This window comes from Malaya genurostris, chromosome 1 (assembly GCF_030247185.1).
Source record: "Malaya genurostris strain Urasoe2022 chromosome 1, Malgen_1.1, whole genome shotgun sequence".
NCBI classification, from domain to species: Eukaryota; Metazoa; Arthropoda; class Insecta; order Diptera; family Culicidae; genus Malaya; species Malaya genurostris.
In genome coordinates, this window is record NC_080570.1 from 64,460,790 (window position 1) to 64,481,793 (window position 21,004).

A 21,004-nucleotide genomic window follows, 5' to 3' on the forward strand; every position below is an offset into this window, starting at 1 on the left:
TTCTGAACTGTTATCAATTTCAATCTTGACATTGATACACTTAATTATACTATACTAACGATATTCGCTCGTTTGCGTTGTTCAACTGCTTTCGACTATATAATCTCATCACTATGCATTGAGCATGTCACTGGAAGAAAGGATCTCGATGTCTATTTGGATAACAAACTAATATTATTGAATCACATTCCATTGACTGTCGGAAAGACCTTTTCGATGTTTGGATTCATTCGTCGGAACACATGATTTTTCAATGTTTGTTTGAATGTATGAACTCTTGGTGTGAAATTTGCTAAATTGCACCTAGGTGAATGAAGTAAGATGTACACCCCTATTCTGTACGTCGATCGATTCGAAATGTTCCGAAAAATAATGTGTAAGTAATGTTGACAGATTTGATGGTCAGTGTTCGAAATTTTAAATATTCCCGAACGAGAGTCGAATGCAAAATTCGAACTCGAACGAAAGTGTAGAATCGTTCGTATCACAAATCCGTTGGATTACAGAATCGGGGTGGTAGTCCTGCGTAAAAAATATAAATTGAGTCTGACATACATAAATTGTCAACTGGTTTCGACCCTCACACAAAGCAGTGTTAAGCAGCTACAGCTAGTAAAATTAGCATGAAGCGAACCAAGAGTTGTGAATTGTTTACAACTGTGAAGATCATTACTGCACAAACAAGCCAAAAACGCGTCACATAAAATCATCTGCGAAAAATTAAGCGATTCGAATTAGCAAGTCAAAAATTTTTAGCACCTTTAGATAGATGTACTTTATTGATTATAATTATTATATATAATTTCAACGAATGGTTTGTTGAAGACGTTAAAAAACACCGATAATAATAATGCTACCCTGAAAACTGTTTTAACACATTCAGTTAATATTCAACTCATCGATGCAAATGGAAGATTCATTCTCCAGCGGATGCCGAAATATCATCGTTGGCCACTAGCTAACAATATCTTCTTTTCAATCACTTTCGCTAGAGGTACCTAGAGACCTATTCGATTTAACGGTAATCGTACCCATGCTCATCTCAGATGTTTTATTGATCTTATTCAACTTAAAACATCATACTGAAACTTTCTATCTCTTTCCGATGCATTGGTTCAAAAGTTAAAAAATTATTCCTTGCGTTTGAGTTGACTTTATGTGTTATTTTACTGGGAGCATTTTTTTCGGGAACGAAACAAAGATATTGTCTAATTCTATGACCCAGTCCGTCGACCAATAAATGGTGACTATAAGATGACTACGTCTTCAAACGACCTGCTCGTTCAATAGAACTGCCAGTTACGGATGAAGAGCTTTTGTTTTTCACGCAAATCTGAAAGTCGTGATATGCTAAATGATGAAACAGGTTTGGAACATATCACGTGCCCTAAAGAACTTTAGCACGTTTACGTTGATACATTTAAAGATGTCAAATAACGATAATTGCCTTAGTTTGTCTCTGAAAGTAATCGCAGTAAACTCCGCTGATTATCCTTTTTTAGTAGCCCATCATCATCAGTGCTGGGGATAGATGCTGTAGTGCAACTGTGGAAACTCGGAGCAGTTTTCGAGATTCGGTTCGAAAAAAACAAAATTGCAGTGAGTGTCCATATTACTAGGTTTTCAAATAAGACAAAATATTATCTTTTGAGCCAGAAATATGAAAGAAACATCTCTGTGTCGTGTATAGATTTGCGGTTCAAATTTTGCAAAAGCATGTCGAGTGATAAAAACACAACAGAAGAACAACTATTTCGAAGATGTGAGAAGACTCTCAGGTCTTTTGAATCCTATTTATGTTATAATCTTCGGCCGCGCAACATTCATGCAATTCTGAACGTTGTTATATCTATGGTTATAAAATTTTGTATTGCTCTCTATAAATATGTTATTTATTGGAATTAATTTCACGTTGTTAAGGTTCAAGGGTGTTCAATCAAAAGTGGTGCTTTGACAGCCCAATTATTTACATAATTTGGTTATTACAAGACATCACTTCGGAACTTTCGGAGAAGCTCTCAACGAGTGAATACGTCGTCTCGTGTAAGTGCGGTGGAAATTCGAGTAATCTGTACTTTGGTGAATCGAGGTTATCGTTGGTAGTCCAGTTAAAAGTGGCTATAAGCAAAAATTAGCTGCCAATACATATAGCCTAAGCTGTTGTAAAGCTGGTATTCACAGATTAATCTGTTTTTCACAGATTTCCGAAAGCGATCACAGACTGGCAATGAGTTCAATATGGAAAACACACTGAAAATGTATTTCCGACAGTGCGCTTGAATGTTCCGAGTAAAGACTGTCCCAGAAAGAATGGACGCATTTTGATTTCGCTGTAAATAATTCACAAGTGTTAGATATTCAAATTTTATTCAATATACTGATAATATTAGACCACAACAACAGAATATTATTATAAACATTTGCTACTTGACCATTGTAGACTAGCTGGCGCACCTTCTTGCGAACGATCCTCATTAAATTCAGTGCAGACTTCTTGGCGACAAATTTTGACACTTTTTTCCAATCTTTTTCGAACTGTTGAATGGTTTCGGCTGCCGAGACATGTTTCCTAAGATGTGCCTTCGTTAATGCCCAAAATTCCTCAATTGGTCGAAATTGTGGGCAATTTGGTGGATTCATGTCTTTTGGGACGAAAGTGACATTTATGGTAGTATACCATTCTACCGTTGATTTCGAGTAGTGACAAGAATTAAGATCAATGTTACCGCCCGTTGTTAAGCACACTCAATCTATCTCTTGTCTATATTTTTTATGGCCATCACTGATTTGGTAATAATGTACTGTGACCTATTATTTACTATAATTTTTTTCAAATCCGATTAATTTGACCTTACTTAGTGAAACTTAATACAGCTCAGGGACGGTGGAACAGATTTCATCCAGATGTGTTGGTGATGGTGTGGGGCGAGTGGTTTGGTTGTTAAAGGTATGTGATAGACAACCGCATTTCCAGGTGTGGTATTCCACACCCAGACCCTTTCCAGGTGCGGAGTTCAGTATACTCCCAATAAGCCAAGAAGGCTGGGGGCGGAACAAAAACGGATTGCAGGAACCACCAGAAGGACGCGAAGGTAAAGCAAATATTGCAGAAGAGACCAGATCTTTCAGCAAGAACCATGGCTAGAAAAATAAAAATGTATCAAACTTTCGTAAAAACACCGACAAGGCACGAAGTCGGGCTCGCAAGTGCTCGAATATTTGAAAAAGTTTTCTCTCGAACGATGAAACATATGTGCTGTAAGACTTTAACCCGGAATGTCTTTTTATACTGTCATGCGACGGAACGGCGTAGAGGAGTATTTAAGGATGAAGAAAAAGGCCAAGTAAAAAAATAGTAGGTTTGGCATGAAATATGTAGCAATATGGTCTAGCAAGCCAAAGCTTCATCACTACCGGAACGATAAACATGGAATTATACAGTGAAGAATGCTTTAAAAAGCAGTTGTTACCATCCCTACGTAGTCGTGATGCTTCATCGCAAACTTTTTAAAACAAACCGAATCGTCAACATATGTTATCAAATTCTATTTAGGCGAGATCGACCGTTAACCGTCTCATCATCAGACAAACAAAAAAAACTTTATTTATAGGCAGTGTTGCTGAACTGTCAAAATGTGTTTATCCGATTGATGTTACCAGTGATGCTAAAAAACCTAATAGAAAAACTTCAGGAATCTTGGACAAAAGTAGCTAAATCGATTGCAGAGAAGTTTAATTTAAACCCCTCACCCATATCCAACTTAGCCCAAATTTTGCACAGGAACTTAAAAGATGACCCCAAAATATTGGTTCCATAATAAATATACAAAATAATGTTGGAAAATATGTATGTTGTATGTGCTCTCTGACATCCGTGAACCAATCAATTTTTCGTTTGATCATTCTGCTTTTGTAAATGCTCGAAAAAAAATTCTGTCCAAAGATAATTTGTGAGCGGTACGAAGTTCGCCGGGACAGCTACATGTACAGAAATGAGAGAAACAAGTGCAGAATGCCCAGGAACAAGTGTAGAAGGTACATGGACAGGTAAAGAAAGCGCAAAAATATACAGAAAGTTCAGAAATAAGTCCAGAAAGTACAAGAACGAGAACAGAAATGAGAGATGCAAGTACAGGAAGTACTGACACAAATGCAGGATTGCTCTGATTTTGCACATTCGAGCAGAAATTCAACATTCTGACGGTGTTTCATTACGATTTCTGCTCGAAAGTGCAAAACCAGAGCAATCCACGCCACCAGTGTTTTTCAATGAAAAAAGCCATTAGTCAGAATTGCCCATTCCTCTAGCTGGAAGCATAAATTAAGTAAACATAGATTTCTCACTGTACGGTGACACTAACAGCACCTCTAGTGAGAAACGGGAGCACTTTTTTCCATTAGCTACTGTGGTTGTGTTAAATGCGCAGGCAACTTTATGCATACATTTTAGGAGCATTTACGCACCCATTCTACACCAGACGGCGCTTTTGGTGTCACGGGTTTCTCAACTACAGTACTATTACACTGGGAAATCTAGGTTTATTTTATTTAAGCTGGAAGGTAATAAAATGGCGTAAGTCTAACTTTTACACTAATACATCTATAAACTGAGCGAAAATTCAATGACATTTAAAATGTCACTGTCAATTGGGGTGATCGAGCACTCAGAAACGAGCCGTCGAGTAAGAATTCATTACTAATGGCGTTTTTCATTGAATTGGCAATAAAACACCGTCAGAATACTGCATTTCTTCTCGAAGCATTCCACGCCACCAGTGTTTTTCAATGAAAAACGGCATAAGTTCCACATTTTCCGATCCGAATGAATTCCAAATCAATTACGAAACGGCAAGAATTTTTTGTCCGGATTTCCAAGTGGAAATCATAATGATTTCCGAATAAATTCCAACTTAAGTGAAAAGATGCGGACTGAATTGTCAATTTGTTTTCTTCTTATTCTTTCCCGATTTTACACGATTTCGTGCTGATTTTCAATTTATTAAAAAAAAAAATATTATATAACTGTATATGTAAATTTAAACGTTCAAGTTTTTCGGATTCACAGAACTAGTTTTTCGGATTCACTTCTTTCTAGAATTCCAGCATAAGCTATTGAAATTCGTTGCACATTAACAAACCCACCCCCCCCCCCCTCCGGGTCCAAATTTTCTCTCGACGATCCTGAGGATAATTATACGGAAAAATTGTAATTTCACAATCCTGATGTCTCTAATTGAAAATTCTATATTCATCACTATTAACGACGAACAACAGACGGAGAGAAAATATGAAAATGAATGAGAAATTTTGCGACACGGTACCGCCCAGTGAAAAGACAGTTCCGGGCGATACTTTTTTACGAAAAATTTCATTTTTCGCTATTTCGTTCATTTTCATCTTTTCTCTTCGTTTGTTGCCCGTTTGTAGTGATGAGCATAAAATTGAGTTCAAGTCTGCTTTATGTCTTAACACTAACCACAATAAATAGTGATAAATTTTTGTTTTGATAGGTACTGTTCTATATGAGTAATGAGTGTTTACTTCAAGGAGTGAACCGAACTAGCACTATTCCACGATGAATCACGATAGCACCGAACCACTTATCGTGCCAACAAATAAAAACATCTCCGTAAAAACGATTGCGTTAGAACCGACTTCGAGGAAGAAAAGCAATGTGATGGAATACACCCCAACCATGGTAATTCCGGGCGTGTTAAATGCATACATGTTTATAGGTTATTTCGTAACTGATTTCTCTTCTAGATGTGCGGAAGGTATACCCGTGATCTTGGAAACTATGCCAAAGAGGAAGCCCGGAAGTTGAAAGGTTTAGAATGGCAGAGGAAAAGCATGGATCAACCATGGAACAAAGTAAGTCCGGTTTTGTTTTAGCAGTGAAATTTGAATGTAAAAGAGGAATTAAAAAGAGGCTTTGATGTGCAATTTCACTATTTTAACAAAATTTACTTCACATTTGAGTATAATCATATTAACATTATAATTGTTCATAATCAATGTGATAGGAATTGAATGATATTCACTCAAATGGATGTTATCATGTGCTCGGTAATCTATGGCGAAATACATTCGGCCGAATTGGAGACGAATGGATGTTGATGGTGATGCTAGGTCTGTCAACGGCTGTTATATCATTCGGAATGGATAAAGGCATCGGATTTATACACTCTAGTATGGTTCATGAACTAGGACCGAGAAACGGTAGTTAACTGTAATTTTAATTGCAGGTCGAGTGAAAGTTTTCAGAATGGTTCCGGATCACGGGTTTCTTCAGTATGCCACCTGGGTGTCGATGCCAGTCTTACTGATAATGTTTGGTTCTGCCTTTGTCCAAGCAGTATCCCCGCAAGCCATTGGTTCTGGTTTCACCGAAATACGGGCAATTCTGCGAGGAGTCACTATCAAAGGCTACTTGTGCTTCAGCACCTTGGTAGCTAAAGTAGTGGGATTAATGGTAACCCTTGGAGCCGGAATGCCACTGGGAAAAGAAGGTCCATTCGTACACATTTCCAGTATTCTTTCGGAACTATACAGCAAAATGGTATCCTCCATTGGTTCCGGGCCGGACAGTGAGAGCCATAATATAGATTTGCTGGCAGCGGCCGCAGCCGTCGGAATAGGCGCTTGCTTTGCGTCCCCCGTTGGCGGAGTTCTTTTCAGTATCGAAGCGACCGCGTCGTATTTCGCAGTGCGAAATTACTGGCGTGGGTTTTTGGGGGCAGTGTTTGGGACGTTGTTATATCGCCTCTTATTCGTTTGGTATCACTCCGAGAGTACTATCACCGCTCTCTACGAAACCAGCTTCTTGCAAGATATTCCGTTCTGTCCGCAGGAATTGTTCGTATTTGGATTGTTTGGGTGAGTACGATTTTTTCTGCAGCTGGTATAGTGAAATTCTCAAGCCGATTTTGTATTATTTCAGTGTGCTATGTGGTATTGCAGGTGCTCTTTTTGTGTGGATTCTTAAAGTGTACATCTTGTGGATGAAATCCACCCGGATTCACAAATATTTAAAGAAAACGTGAGTTGAAGATATCTTAAAACATATTTTTACAGTAGACTGGACGTCGATTCACCCGGCTAATAATGGACTGGTGCTCAACGACAATTTGACAATGAGCAGTGTTTTATATGAAATGAATTTTCCAGGAAAAAAACTGTTTCCTACTCTTGTTTGCAGTTTGGTCACCATAAATAGTTTTAAAACTTGGTGTTTGCTGAACGTAAAACAAACTGTAAACATAGCTGGTGCATGATCCAGCTAATCACAGAAATTTCGATAGCTTTCAGAGAATTAGAAAAGCGATTAGTATACCATTTCAAGATCATGAACTTAAGACGAGTGACATAAAAATTTTAAGATAAATTTTCTTGGATTTTCAAGTTATTACCTAAATATGAAGAACGAATAAACATAGGAAACACGTAAACTAGAGTGCCTATAATCAGAGTAACGACTTCTCATCCGTAATGTTGGCAACAATTCAAAACATTTAATCCGAAATTTTGGCAGTGTCGTTAGCTTTACATTGTAACTGACAGGTCGTTTGGAAGCTGGAAGCTGTCATTCCAAACGAACATCTGTCGTCACTCTGGTTATAGGTACTTTAACACGCATAATACCAAGCCTAAAAAGATACGCGAAGCACCAAGCCTAAAAAAAAGTTGAAACGGTAACTTTGAGTTGTCATAGCTGTCACTTGACTGATTTCGATAAATTGTGAACCCTCAAGTTTTGTAAAGTTCGTAGATTATTTTAAGTATATTATTATTGGCAATCGGTTAGGAAAAACCTATGATAATGTGATTTTTTCGTTTCAAGTTTTTTACACGCACAAAATATGCCCTATCGGCATTTATGCGGCACCAGCATTGTAAATAGAATTTTAAGAACTTCAACTTGATCGAGTCATAACTTTGTTGATAGCCAACCGATTTTCGAAAATTGAAAAGATACTACCCTCTTAGAAAAAAAGTACGGGTGTGTAATGTCAGAGACATAATACGTCATGAATACGAATAAAACTGACACGATTTTTGCACAGCGAAAAGTGCACGAAGCAAATCAAATTATTTTGGATTTTCACTAAACTGACTACCTCAAAATTGTCGTCCTTGCGCGAAAAAGCCAAGCGAAAGTAAAGAGTTTTCTACATTATTTTCAAATTAAAAAAAACCTAATTTTCGAGTTGTTTGTGTTTACCTCACACTGTTCTAAATATTATCCTAAATTTCTGATCATATTTTTGATGAAATAGTGAAACAATTATGTTGCTGCCGTTAATACAAGTCGAGATATTCACGATTAAGTTCTGCCCATTCTTCCGTATGGCAAATTTTGAAAAGGCGCCCCATAGTAAAGTAAGTCGTATTCACGAGAAAAACGTTCAACGGTGGTCCTTCGTTGGTCTAATACGTTGGATCATTGATCCAATGAACGTCCAGGTGAACATGGGTCCTTCGTTTGCCGATTTTGAGACAGACCGTTGAACATGTTTTTCGTTCAACAAAATTTCTTTCTAAATGAAGGTAACATCTAATTTTGACAATATTTTTACAAGAGAAAAAACAACAAACTGAGTCAGCAAACTGAACAAATATTTCGTGCAGTATGTCGTTCAACAAGCCCTCAACGACCAACAAAATATAACCGCTTTCTGAGAGGGTACTTCCAGAATTAAAATGCACGGAAACAAACGAAAAAAAAGTTGTGAACAGAGTTCGGACTGTCACGGAAAAAAAATTGCAAAATGGAAGAAGTAAGTGAGAAAAGCCGTGTGCATGTACTGTAGAAACTCCTGTTCATACTCACTTGGATAACCCCGTTCACGGAAACTATTACAGAACGAGATGTGGGTAAAAAAGTTGGCACTTCGAAGGCAGATGTACTATATTCTTTGAATCTTCGAACCTATAAAAAGCAAAAGCAGTCCGAAACTAGAAGAATCGAAGACCCAAAGTTCGAAAGTTGTACGATGCGTTGCTTGCTGGTAAATCGCTCTGTGTGATCAAGGACGCCGAAATCTACGTGAAACGACGCAAGCATAGTCAGAGACATCGATTCAAGTCGGTATTCCGAACGTGGCTCTAAAGGTGGCTATAATGACAAAACCGGACATGTTCAGGGAAGTCATACAGAGATATCTGGATGAGCTTATGTTCCCAGACATTTGAAAAAGGCAGAGGTTGGTACTATTACCAAAACCTGGGAAACCCCCAGGGGATGGAGTATAGACCAATCTGTCTGATCGACACTGTGGGAAATCTCCTTGAAAAAATCATCCTCAACAGGCTATCCCCCTTCATAGAGGAGGCAGGAGGACTGTCCAGCCAACAGTACGGGTTTCGCAGAAGCAGGTCGACGGCGGACGCCATAACATCGGTGGTAACCACGGCGGAGGTATCCATTCAGCGCAAACGACGAGGAATCCGCTACTGTGCGGTAGTAACGCTAGACGTTAAGAACGCGTTCAATAGTGCTTGTTGGGCAGACATTGCTGATTCCCTACCTCAACTGGGAGTACCGGAAGGGCTGTACAAGATTCTGGAAAGCTACTTCCAGAACCGAGTATTGCTCTACGAGACCGAGGAAGGCACACGTAACACTCTAACACAGGGATCTATCTTGGGCCCGATCCTGTGGAATATATTTTGCGATGGAGTACTGAGGTTGAGGCTCAATCGGGGTGTCAAGATAGTCGGGTTCGCGGACGACGTCACACTGACAGTCTACGGCGAATCTATCGAAGAGGTCGAACTGAGTGCATCACACTCAATCCGCTTGGTGGAGGACTGTGATCCCCTTCAAGAGATCACTGAAGCAATTGGGTGTGATGCTTGACGACAAACTCAACTTCAGTAAGCACGTTGAATACGCCTGCAAGAGCGCATCAATAGCGATCGCGGCGCTCTCACGAATGATGGCCAACAGCTCGCCTGTGTGCTCCAGTAAACGTAGGTTACTGGCAAGAGTGGCAGTTTCGATCCTCAGGTACGGCAGCCTGGTATGGGCGTCGGCACTTAATGTGGAACGCAACGCACAGATGCTGGAGAGTACGCATAGACTGATGTGTCTTCGCGTGATCAGTGTATACCGCACTGTATCGAGGGATGCGGCCTGCGTGGTTGCAAGTATGATGCATATCGGTCTGATAGTGCAGGAAGACGCGGAGTGCTACAGCATGCGAGGAGACAGGAACGTCCGTAGGGCCTCAAAAGCCGCTTCTCTACGCAGATGGCAACAAGTGTGGGACAGCTCAACCAAGGGTAGGTGGACACATCGGCTCATACCTAAAGTCTCGTGTTGGTTAGATAGACCTCACGGAGAAGTGAACTTCGGCCTGACGCAATTCCTCACAGGCCACGGGTGCTTCAGGTGGTACCTCCACAGGTTCAGCCACGCGACATCCCCTGTATGTCCTGGCTGCCCAGACGATATCGAAACGGCAGAACAGGTCTTATTCGCATGCTCCTGTTTCGCGGTTCAAAGGAGTGAGCTACTGGAGGTATGTGGCATTGACACCACACCGGAGAACCTGATCCAGAGAATGTGCCACTGCGTAGAGAACCGGAACGCAGTGTCGACCGCGGCATCCCAAATTGCGGGCATATTGCAGCGGAAATGGAGTGCGGAGCAATAACAGGCAGCCGCGACCGCTGGTCGCGTGCAACCGTAGTAGGCTCAAGAGGGATCAGCGAATAAACGTCGGTCCGGGAGAACCTCCTTTGCCGGGCAGCTCTTCGTCGGAGTAGTCTAGATCCTTCGTCGGGGACTAGACGAGTAGTACGTAAAACTGTTAGGATCGTCGAGGCGCCAGTGAATCAGAAGCTATCCTCCAACCGAAATCACTGTATCGACCCAGGCATCCTCTCCGTCGAGCGTTGACGGGTATCGAAAGCGTTGGTTTCGGGAGAGCCTCCTTCGTCGGGGAACTCTCCGTCGGTGTAGGCAAGATCCTTCGGCGGGGGCTAGTCGAGTAGTCGCCACAACACCGATTCGAGTCGTCGAGGCGCCAGCGAACCGGAAGTCGGTCGGGTCGTATACGTGTACCGTAAGCGTCGGTTCGGGAGGACTTCCCTCGTCGGGGAACCCTCCGTCGGTGTAGACTTGATCTTTTGGCGGCAACTAGTCGAGTAGTCCCACGACGTAACAGTTCTGCTGAAAAGTTCGTATCGTTTTATAGAAACACACATTTTTTTGCCAAAATTCGTTTCTATTATTCAACATAATTGCCATCAGAGGCGATACAGCGATTATAGCGATCTTCCAACTTTTCGATACCATTTTTGTAGTACGATTTGTCTTTTGCCTCAAAATAGGCCTCAGTTTCAGAGATTACCTCTTCATTGCGTCTAAATTTTTTACCAGCGAGCATTCTCTTGAGGTTTGAGAACAGGAAAAAGTCACTGGGGGTTAAATCTGGAGAATACGGTGGAGCAATTCGAAGCCCAACTCGTTCAATTTCAGCATGGTTTTCATCGACTTGTGACACGGTGCATTGTCTTGATGAAACAAAACTTTTTTCTTCTTCAAATGAGGCCGTTTTTTTGAAATTTCGTTTTTCAAACGCTCTAATAACGCTATATAATAGTCACTGTTGATGGTTTTTCCCTTTTCAAGGTTGTCTGGCAAGCTATTTGTGGTTGCGATAAGATATCGTAACCCTTCATCACAACTGCTTCGATAAAGAGAGAAGTAAAAATCAAGCAATGTTACAATAAAGGCTTCAACTAATGACTAGAAGTTTTAAGGATCTTAATGCTTTCTGTTTATGCGAAATCAACAGCAAAATAGTATACATCCAAAACTGTTACATTCGTTCCAAAATCTTTAGCCGGCCAATTGATAATTTTTTGCATTGACGAAGGCTTTTAGGCATCATAGGAAACTTTAATGAAATTAATTAAATTTAATTATTGAGTTCTTGAGATCTTTTTGAAACAAAATCAAACAATTTTTTTTTCTAAATTGTTTTTTTTATTACGATGCGTTAGTATGTAAAATACTTATATTTTTAAGCTTAGTTTCCTATTGAACAGATCCATCACAACAATTAGGAAGCTTCAAATTTATTGGTGAAATTCAAATTTTGAGTCTCTGAGAATTATAGCTTGTATTGATTGCAAACGATAGAAGTATGAACATATATTTATTCCGATTATACTGGATCGTTGCATGCATAACAAAAAAATTTTAACTCCGATTCTGCACCGATTTTTTTGAGATTTTACATTGTTTTACAAATGTGAAATTGTAGTACATATCGATTGATTTTGTGTTATATTATGTTTAGATATTCGGTGAAATTGGAGCTTCAATTTTTTTGTAAATTGTAAATAAAATGATTTCAAAATAAACTAAATTAAAAATGATATAAGTTAATAATGGTAACAGTTTTGGCTTTCTATTGTTGTACAAAATATTTCCACTGATAAAAACTGATTGTATTTGTTCCAGTTGTTTTGAGCAAATATACAATTTCAATCATCTAAACATTCTTTATGGCAATGATGTCAATAATTTAGAGCAAACCAACGTACATGTCATCGCTTTAATTTTTAATTTAAAAAAGTGTTTTTATTTACACTGTATACTTTCAGCTTGTTTTTGACGATGCAAAAACGTTAGCTTAGCTGGTTTCACTAGCAATCGAATGATGTGTAAAAATTTATAGGTCATCACTTTCAATTCAGAGATATTTACGACCATTGTAAAAAATCCCATTTTTTTCGTGGTCTTCTATCTACAGTTTTCTCTATAACTTTAGATAGACAACTGTATTTTTCGTTTGCATTTTAATTCTGAAACTAGTACCTTTCCAATGGAGAACAAATTGTGAAAATTGGTTGACAGCAACAAAGTTATGACTCGATAAAGTTGAAGCTCTCATAATTCTACTCGCGAAGTTGATCTCAAAGAGAAGGAAATCGGAAAGCAGATATATGTCTATTTTGTGCGTGAAAAAACCCTGGAACGGAGAAAACCCAATTTTCTTTGGTTTTTCTCAACCGATCCTTAACAACAAAGATTTTAAATCAATCTACGAACCTCACCAAATTCGAGCGTGTAAAATTATTGAAATTAGTTGAGAAACAGCTTAGCTTTGACAGCTCAAAGTTATCGTTCCAACTTTTTTCCAGGCTTGGTATTAGGAGTGTTACCAAGAAGCTCAAAGACTGCTTTCCTGACGGCATTTTCCAAGATCCTACCGGGATCAGTCACTGAAGTTTTTCACAGTCTCATCAGGATCGTGATAATATAACTGAATACGTGGAAAAAGGCCAACTCAGGTTACAGCTTATATACCTTTGTCAGCCTTACATTTCTTCTGGTTTCTAGGAGTTCATTTGAAACTTGCAGCTATGCTGTAGGATATAGTATATATTATAGTTACCATTGAGATAATAATGGGAATTTTACTGTTGAAAAATAATATTTTTTTGTGTTTACTATTCATAACAGGCGATTGCTGTATCCAGTTGTTATTTCATTCATTATTGCTACATTGCAATACCCGAACGGATTGGGACGGTACACCGCAGGCGAATTGAACAGTCATGAACATTTTCACCATTTGTTCTCCAACTTCACTTGGAGTAAATCCGAACTGAGCCCTAAGGAAGCGGAAATAGTATCCCATTGGACAACCCCACAAACCAGTGCCATCATGCACATATTTATCTTCCTGGTATTTTCGGTAATATTCTCCGAACATTTTATGTTTTAATTTTTATTGTTCAATATTTTCTCAATACCCAGTACCTGTTTAGCATCATCAGCTCTACTATGCCCATTCCCTGCGGGATGTTTGTTCCGGTGTTTAAAATCGGTGCTGCGTTGGGCCGTCTAGTGGGGGAAGCAATGCACGTATGGTTCCCATCGGGTTTGCCGTATGGTGCCGGCATGTTGGCACCAATAGTCCCCGGTGGATATGCCGTAGTTGGTGCAGCTGCTTTTGCTGGTGCCACCACCCACACGGTGTCTGTATGCGCCATAGTTTTTGAGATTACCGGTCAAATAAAATATATGGGTCCTGTCATTGTCGCTGCATTGGTAGCCAATATTGTTGCCAGGAAACTGCATCAATCGATGTACGACATGCTGGCAGATATTAAGCATTTGCCCAACTTACCGAATATTTCGCCTTCGTCTGAATCTGATATGTACAACGTATTTGTCCAAGATTTTATGATCGGCGATGTTTTATACATATGGAAAGGAATCACCTATCGGGAGCTTGCCGTTATGCTGGAAACTAGTAAAAAAATCAGTTGTTTGCCACTCGTTAAAGACCCAGCTGAACCAATTCTACTCGGAAGCATAGAGCGTATACAACTACTTCAGCTGATGGATAAATGTGTGGGTAGAATGGCACGGCAGGAAGAAGCAGCCAAACGGTGGCTAGAAGAGCAAGAGGAAAGAAATCGAAGACCATCTGTCTACGAAATTTTCCCCATTTCCAATGAGACAACTGACAGTGTGGATAGGAAAGAAAATCATTCAAAAACATTCAACAAAAATTCCACTCAAGAATTGGACCAAGCGGCTAAATCGCGTGGTATCCGAAAACTATTTAAAAAGAACCTCTCGGTTCCCGAATCACATGATGATCCGGAGGTTGGTGAAGTGTCAGAAAACAAAGTTTTCATGACTCCAGATCGTCATTTCGATTTTCTACCGGAAGCTCGAAAACTGTGGGTGGAACAAAAAATGTCGAAACCAATCGATCTGCATCTTCTACAGATCGATCCCGCTCCAGTACAGCTCGTTGAGAACACAACGATTTTCAAGGTACATCGGATGTTCTCCATTTTAACTATAGACATGGCGTACGTTACCAATTTTGGTTGCTTGGTGGGAGTAGTTGGGCTGAAGGAAGTAAGTGCAATTTGTTCTAAGATTGGAAAATCAATTGAATTGTAATCTTTGTTTTGCAGCTTAAAGCGGCCGTTGAAGCCGTCAACAAAGGATCACTAGCCATGGAAGTTTTGAGGGAGAAACACGAAGAAAATCTATGTCTTATGCAGCAAAGTAAGAAATCATCTTTTCTGGTGACGACCGGTAACGAAAATCGCAGCAAGAAACCGAGTGTCAGTGGACTCACGGTAGATTTACCGTTAGCCTATGCGGATGACGTGCAGAATGATGAAAATTTCAATGAGAAACAAAACATTCACACTCGGATAGGTTTTGCTAGCCAATAGGAATAGTGAAATTTACGTTAAGCAATCAGACTGTCAATATACATAATTATTTTATCATAGTAAATCATACATTATTCGCCTTATAACCATTATCTCCATACTACCTTAATCAAAAAGTTCCCGAAATCACCACCGTGTTGCGCTCTCAGTCACCCGATTAATGTTTTTTTTCAAATACCACATCTGTCATTGATATTCTATCAATTTGATTTTGATACCTGGACATTTGTAAAAGTTACGCTGTATTGAGTACATCTACGATTGTGAGTGTCCTCGATTTTGAGAATTTTCAAAATAGAATTTGCAACAACGAGTTTGCATGAATTTTGCGTTAAAAACGTTTTCAATGGTGCGACGACATTGCAAATGTTAGAAGAGTGTTTCGGCAACGCCACTTTGAAGGAAACAGTCGTTTATCAGTGGTACGAACGTTTCAGAAGTGACCGTGAGTCTGTGAATGATGATGCGAGAAGCGGTAGGCCATCGATATCGAAAACCGATGAAAACATCAACAAAATCAAAGAATGGATGACCGTTGGCCGCAAATTGACTATAAGTGAGATGGCAGAGGAGCTGTATATTGCTTTTTGATCCGTTCAAGACATTTTGGTTCATTATTTGGACCTCAGACGTCGCCAAATGTCGTTGAAACGTTGAGATATGGTTTATTCTCAATAATATTTTTGCCTTTCTCACATAGAAAGGCTATGCAATCACTGTGACAACTGAAACTGCATCAATAACCGAGGTCCGGAGAGTCGGTGTTGAACAGTCGTTCGCACCGCACGCGTATAGCTCTTGGCTCCTGGAATTTTTTTTTCTGGCTACCTAGAGTTTCATTGATTCAAGGCTTCAGTCTTTTTCAAGGCTACCTGAATCACTAACTAAGTGACTAAGTGATACAAAGAGTGATATTAGAGTGACTAAGTGATACAAAGAGTGATATTAGAGTGACTAAGAAATTAATCAGCCTTTTTTAAGGCTAGCTAGGAGTCTAATCGAAGACTAATTTAGCCTAGTTAATTTAATTTAAAATTTCATTAATTTCAAAAATGCCTGCGTCCAACCGGAAAGGCAACAAGCCTAAGGCTAAAAATAATTCAATACGGAATAAATCACAATCCGTTATTCAACATTTTTCTAATAACATTCACGATCTTATAGAATCTGAATGTAAAAATAAAAGACAACGGACGGATTTCCCTACCGTTGATCCTATGCCGTCTAACAATATTTACGAGATTCTTCCTGAATCCGATTGTAGCGACATAGAAGAAAATTCTTCAAAAATTCCCAAAATGGACGCTTGTCGTTCTGGGAAGAAACATCAATCTATGCCACCAGTGACGGTGATGATTTCCGACTTCAAAGCATTCCGTACTGAGCTTTCTACTTTTCTCCCGGAAGTAAAAGTCTCATTTCAAATCGGACGAAGAGGAGAATGTCGAGTCTTGGTGGATGGATTGGAAGATTACGAACGTCTTATTCGATATTTGTCCGAAAAACTTCATAAATTTTATTCATATGATATAAAATCAGACAGACCCTTCAAGGCTGTCTTGAAAGGATTATCAAATGATCAAAGTATTGATGAAATTAAAAATGAACTAAAAGAATTGCTTGGTTTTGCCCCTTCCCAAGTAATACTTATGAAAAAAAAGAGCGAATGGTACTTCTAAACCACGCTCTGGAATTTCCCATGAACTTTACCTAATACACTTCAATCGAAGTGATGTAAACAATTTGAAAACTTTAGAAAAAGTACGTTTCATTTCCCACATTAAAATTCATTGGGAACATTATAAACGGCATAATCGTATTGCAAACTTAACGCAATGTCGTCGTTGCCAAGGCTTCGGTCATGGAACCAAAAATTGTCATATGGATATACGGTGTTTGAATTGTGGTAAATCGCATTCGAAAGACGCTTGTCCAATGAATGAAACCACTGATAAATTTTCATGTTCAAATTGCAATGGAAATCATAAATCCAATTATTTGAAATGTCCTGTCAGGGAAAAAATTTTAAACGCTCGTTCGCTTAGACAACAAGTCAAATCAACGACCTTAAATTTACAGAACATACCTGAAAATTCTTCTAAGGCACCTGCCAATTCGTCTTCTAACGAAAACAATTTATTGACAGGTAGATCGACCTCGTCATCATCTTCTTCTAATTTCACTTATGCTGGTATATTAGGTAGAAATCTATCTCCTATTTCTTCTAATGTAAATAATCAAAACACAGGACCGCCTTGCAGTTCTTCTTCTAACGAAAACAATTTATTAATAGGTAGACCGGCCAAATCATCTTCTTCTAATGGCAGTCTACCTACAAATATTCCTTCAATGCCATTCGCTTCTTTAAATGAAGTCGATTTAGGCGATATAACTGAAAATAAAATGATCTACCTACAAGATCAACTTTTTCAAATGATCATCCAAATGAATTCGACTTCATCACTTTTTGAAGCATTTCAAATCGGATGGAAATTTGCAAATAATATTATAATGAATTTAAAATTTAACAGTGATGTTAAATAATTATTTGAATATTTTAAATTGGAATGCTCGATCTTTGAAATCGAGTGAAGATGAATTTTATAATTTTCTCAAAGTTCACAAAATTCATATTGCCATTGTGACAGAAACTTTTCTTAAACCAAATGTAAAATTGAAAAGAAATCCACATTATGTGGTTCATCGATTTGACAGGTTTACTGGAATTGGTGGTGGAGTTGCCATTTTTGTCCAACGGCAAATTAAACATCGAATTTTACCTTCTTTCAATACTAAAGTTATTGAAAGCTTGGGAATCGAAGTTGAAACCATTCATGGAATTTATTTCATCGCTGGAGCATATTTGCCATTCCAATGCACCGGCGAACAATTAAATTTCTTTAAAGGCGATTTGCAAAAACTTACAAGATATCGATCGAAATTTTTCGTAATAGGGGACTTAAATGCTAAGCATGTCCAGTGGAATTGTAGGCAAAATAACAGTAATGGTAAAATACTTCATAATCAACTCTCAGCTGGTTACTTTACAGTTCTTCATCCCAGTAATCCTACTTGTTTCTCTTCCGTGAAAAACCCGTCTACAATTGATCTGGTTCTAACAGATCAAAGTCACATTTGTAGTGAACCGATTACTCATGCTGATTTTGACTCAGATCATCTTCCAGTAACATTCAGACTTTCCAACGAAGCTATAATTAATCCAATTAGTTCTATTTTCAACTATCATAGAGCTAATTGGTTGAATTACAGATCTCACATTGAAAATCATGTGGATCATGAAACTATTTTAGAAAATTCTGCGGACATCGACACAGCAATTGATAATTTGAATCATTATATTATCGAAGCTAGAAATCTTTCAGTTCCCAAAGCTCAAACTAAATTAAATTCTCCTATCATCGATGACAATCTTCAACTGCTCATTCGGTTGAAGAATGTTCGTCGACGACAATATCAACGTTCTCGTGATCCTGCTATGAAAAACATAGTTAAGGATTTACAAAAAGAAATTAAACATAGATTTACTCTTTTGCGAAATGAAAATTTCGCTAAAGAAGTTGAACAAATTAAACCATATTCTAAACCTTTCTGGAAACTTTCTAAGGTTCTTAAGAAACCTCAGAAACCTATTCCTGCTCTCAAGGAAGGAAATCAAATACTTCTTACAAATGGCGAAAAAGCTCAAAAACTTGCTCAGCAGTTCGAGAGTGTCCACAATTTTAATTTGAACGTTGTGAGTCCTATTGAAAATGAAGTCTCACTGAAATATGATCATATTTCAACTCAAGTGTTATCACACGATGACATTATTGAGACGAATTTTGATGAAATTAAATCAATTATTAGAAAACTTAAAAACATGAAGGCTCCTGGTAATGATGGAATTTTTAATATTCTTATTAAAAATCTTCCCGATGTTGCCTTGAGACTCCTGGTTAAAATTTTCAACAAGTGTTTTTCATTAGCTTACTTCCCAAAAAGATGGAAAAACGCTAAAGTAATTCCTATCCTAAAACCTGATAAAAACCCAGCAGAAACATCAAGTTATCGCCCAATTAGCTTACTTTCTTCTATCAGTAAACTTTTTGAAAAAATTATCTTGTTAAGAATGATGACTCATATAAATGAGAATTCAATTTTTTTACCAGAGCAGTTTGGATTTCGTCATGAACATTCAACTACTCATCAACTTGTCAGAGTAACGAACATGATAAAAGCAAATAAATCTTCTGGGTTATCCACTGGAGTTGCTCTTCTAGACATAGAAAAAGCATTCGACAGTGTTTGGCACAAAGGTTTAATAGCAAAAATGTCTGATTTCCAGTTTCCTATTTATTTGATCAAAATGATTCAAAATTATTTAACTGATCGTACTCTTCAGGTTAGCTATCAGAATTGTAAATCTGAATTGCTACCCGTACGAGCCGGTGTTCCGCAGGGTTCGAGTGTAGCTCCAATCTTGTATAATATTTTCACTTCTGATCTTCCAAATCTACCCGTTGGTTGTCAGAAATCGCTATTCTGTGACGACACAAGTCTGTTAGCCACAGGTAGAAATCTAAGAGTGATCTGCAGTCGCCTACAAAGAAGTTTAAATATTTTCAGTGATTATCTGTCAAAATGGAAAATTAAACCAAATGCAGCAAAAACGCAATTAATTATCTTTCCTCACAAGCCAAGAGCTTCTTTTCTTAAACCAAACAATAATCACATTCTCAAATTGAATGGCTTGGAATTGACATGGTCTGATCAAGCTAAATACTTAGGTTTAACGTATGACAAAAAACTCACTTTCAAGGATCACATTGAAGGAATCCAAGCAAAGTGTAATAAATATATTAAATGTTTATATCCTCTTATAAACAGAAATTCTAAGCTCTGTCTAAAAAACAAATTGTTAATTTATAAACAAATTTTCAGACCAGCCATGCTTTATGCGGTACCAATTTGGTCAAGCTGTTGTTCCACCAGGAAGAAAACGCTTCAAAGGATTCAGAATAAAATTCTGAAAATGATTCTGAAGCGTCCTCCCTGGTTTAGTACAAATGAGTTACACAGACTCACAAATATAGAACCATTAGATGTAATGTCACATAATATTATAAGCAAATTCCGACAAAAATCGATGCAATCTTCAATTGAATCGATTCGCTCTCTGTATTAGTTAGTAAGTTAGTATATAAGTTCCTTTTCCCCATTACACAATACAAGTAGGTTTAGAATTTTCCCTACACAAAAATCTCAGAATTGCGGAAGCAAATGATGTCTTCATGGTAATAACCAAATCATATATATATATAACAGGGCTGAAAAGTCACCACTTGAGGCTGAACACCCAATTTAAATCTTAATAATTTAATTTTAACTCATATTCCAATAAATAGTTATTTAAAAAAAAAAAAAAAAAAAAAATTAAAAAAAAAAAAAAAAAAAAAAACCGAGGTCCGGAGAGTCGAATGTCATATACCATTCTACTCGGCTCGACGAACTGAGCAAATGTCTGTGTGTGTATGTATGTAACCAAACTATGCACTCACTTTTCTGTCACTCCCATAAAACTGTCTGATAAATTTTTCTAGTTTGCAGAGCTTGTTAGTTTGTGGGCATAATAGAATAATTCGGCACTACTGGTTCCCCTTTTCCTGTTCCGGAAGCACCGAAAGTGGTGCAAAAAACTTAAAAAATAGAACTCACTTCGATTTCACTGTGATGCTTGAACCGATTTTCACATATCTTGATTTGAATTAAAGCTCATATTATC

At 38.2% G+C, this 21,004-nt stretch overlaps 1 protein-coding gene across 1 annotated transcript; it reads left to right on the top strand.

The window, feature by feature from the left end:
• Positions 1-1,452: 1,452 nt before the first annotated feature.
• On the top strand, positions 1,453-15,251 carry LOC131437406 (chloride channel protein 2-like). Its single transcript, XM_058606757.1, has 9 exons — positions 1,453-1,599; positions 5,511-5,698; positions 5,764-5,871; positions 6,024-6,189; positions 6,246-6,876; positions 6,941-7,039; positions 13,481-13,715; positions 13,778-14,896; positions 14,956-15,251. Exons 2-9 carry the CDS (start codon positions 5,576-5,578, stop codon positions 15,220-15,222), a joined length of 2,748 nt encoding a protein of 915 aa, XP_058462740.1. The 5' UTR covers positions 1,453-1,599; positions 5,511-5,575; the 3' UTR covers positions 15,223-15,251.
• Positions 15,252-21,004: the final 5,753 nt, after the last annotated feature.

Bases quoted from the DNA above. Each gene is read 5' to 3' on its own strand.
- LOC131437406 (XM_058606757.1), top strand. From the start codon at position 5,576: ATGAATCACGATAGCACCGAACCACTTATCGTGCCAACAAATAAAAAC. The intron at 6,190-6,245 runs GTATGGTTCATG...TTTTAATTGCAG, and splicing joins CATCGGATTTATACACTCTA to GTCGAGTGAAAGTTTTCAGA. The intron at 6,877-6,940 runs GTGAGTACGATT...GTATTATTTCAG, and splicing joins TTCGTATTTGGATTGTTTGG to TGTGCTATGTGGTATTGCAG.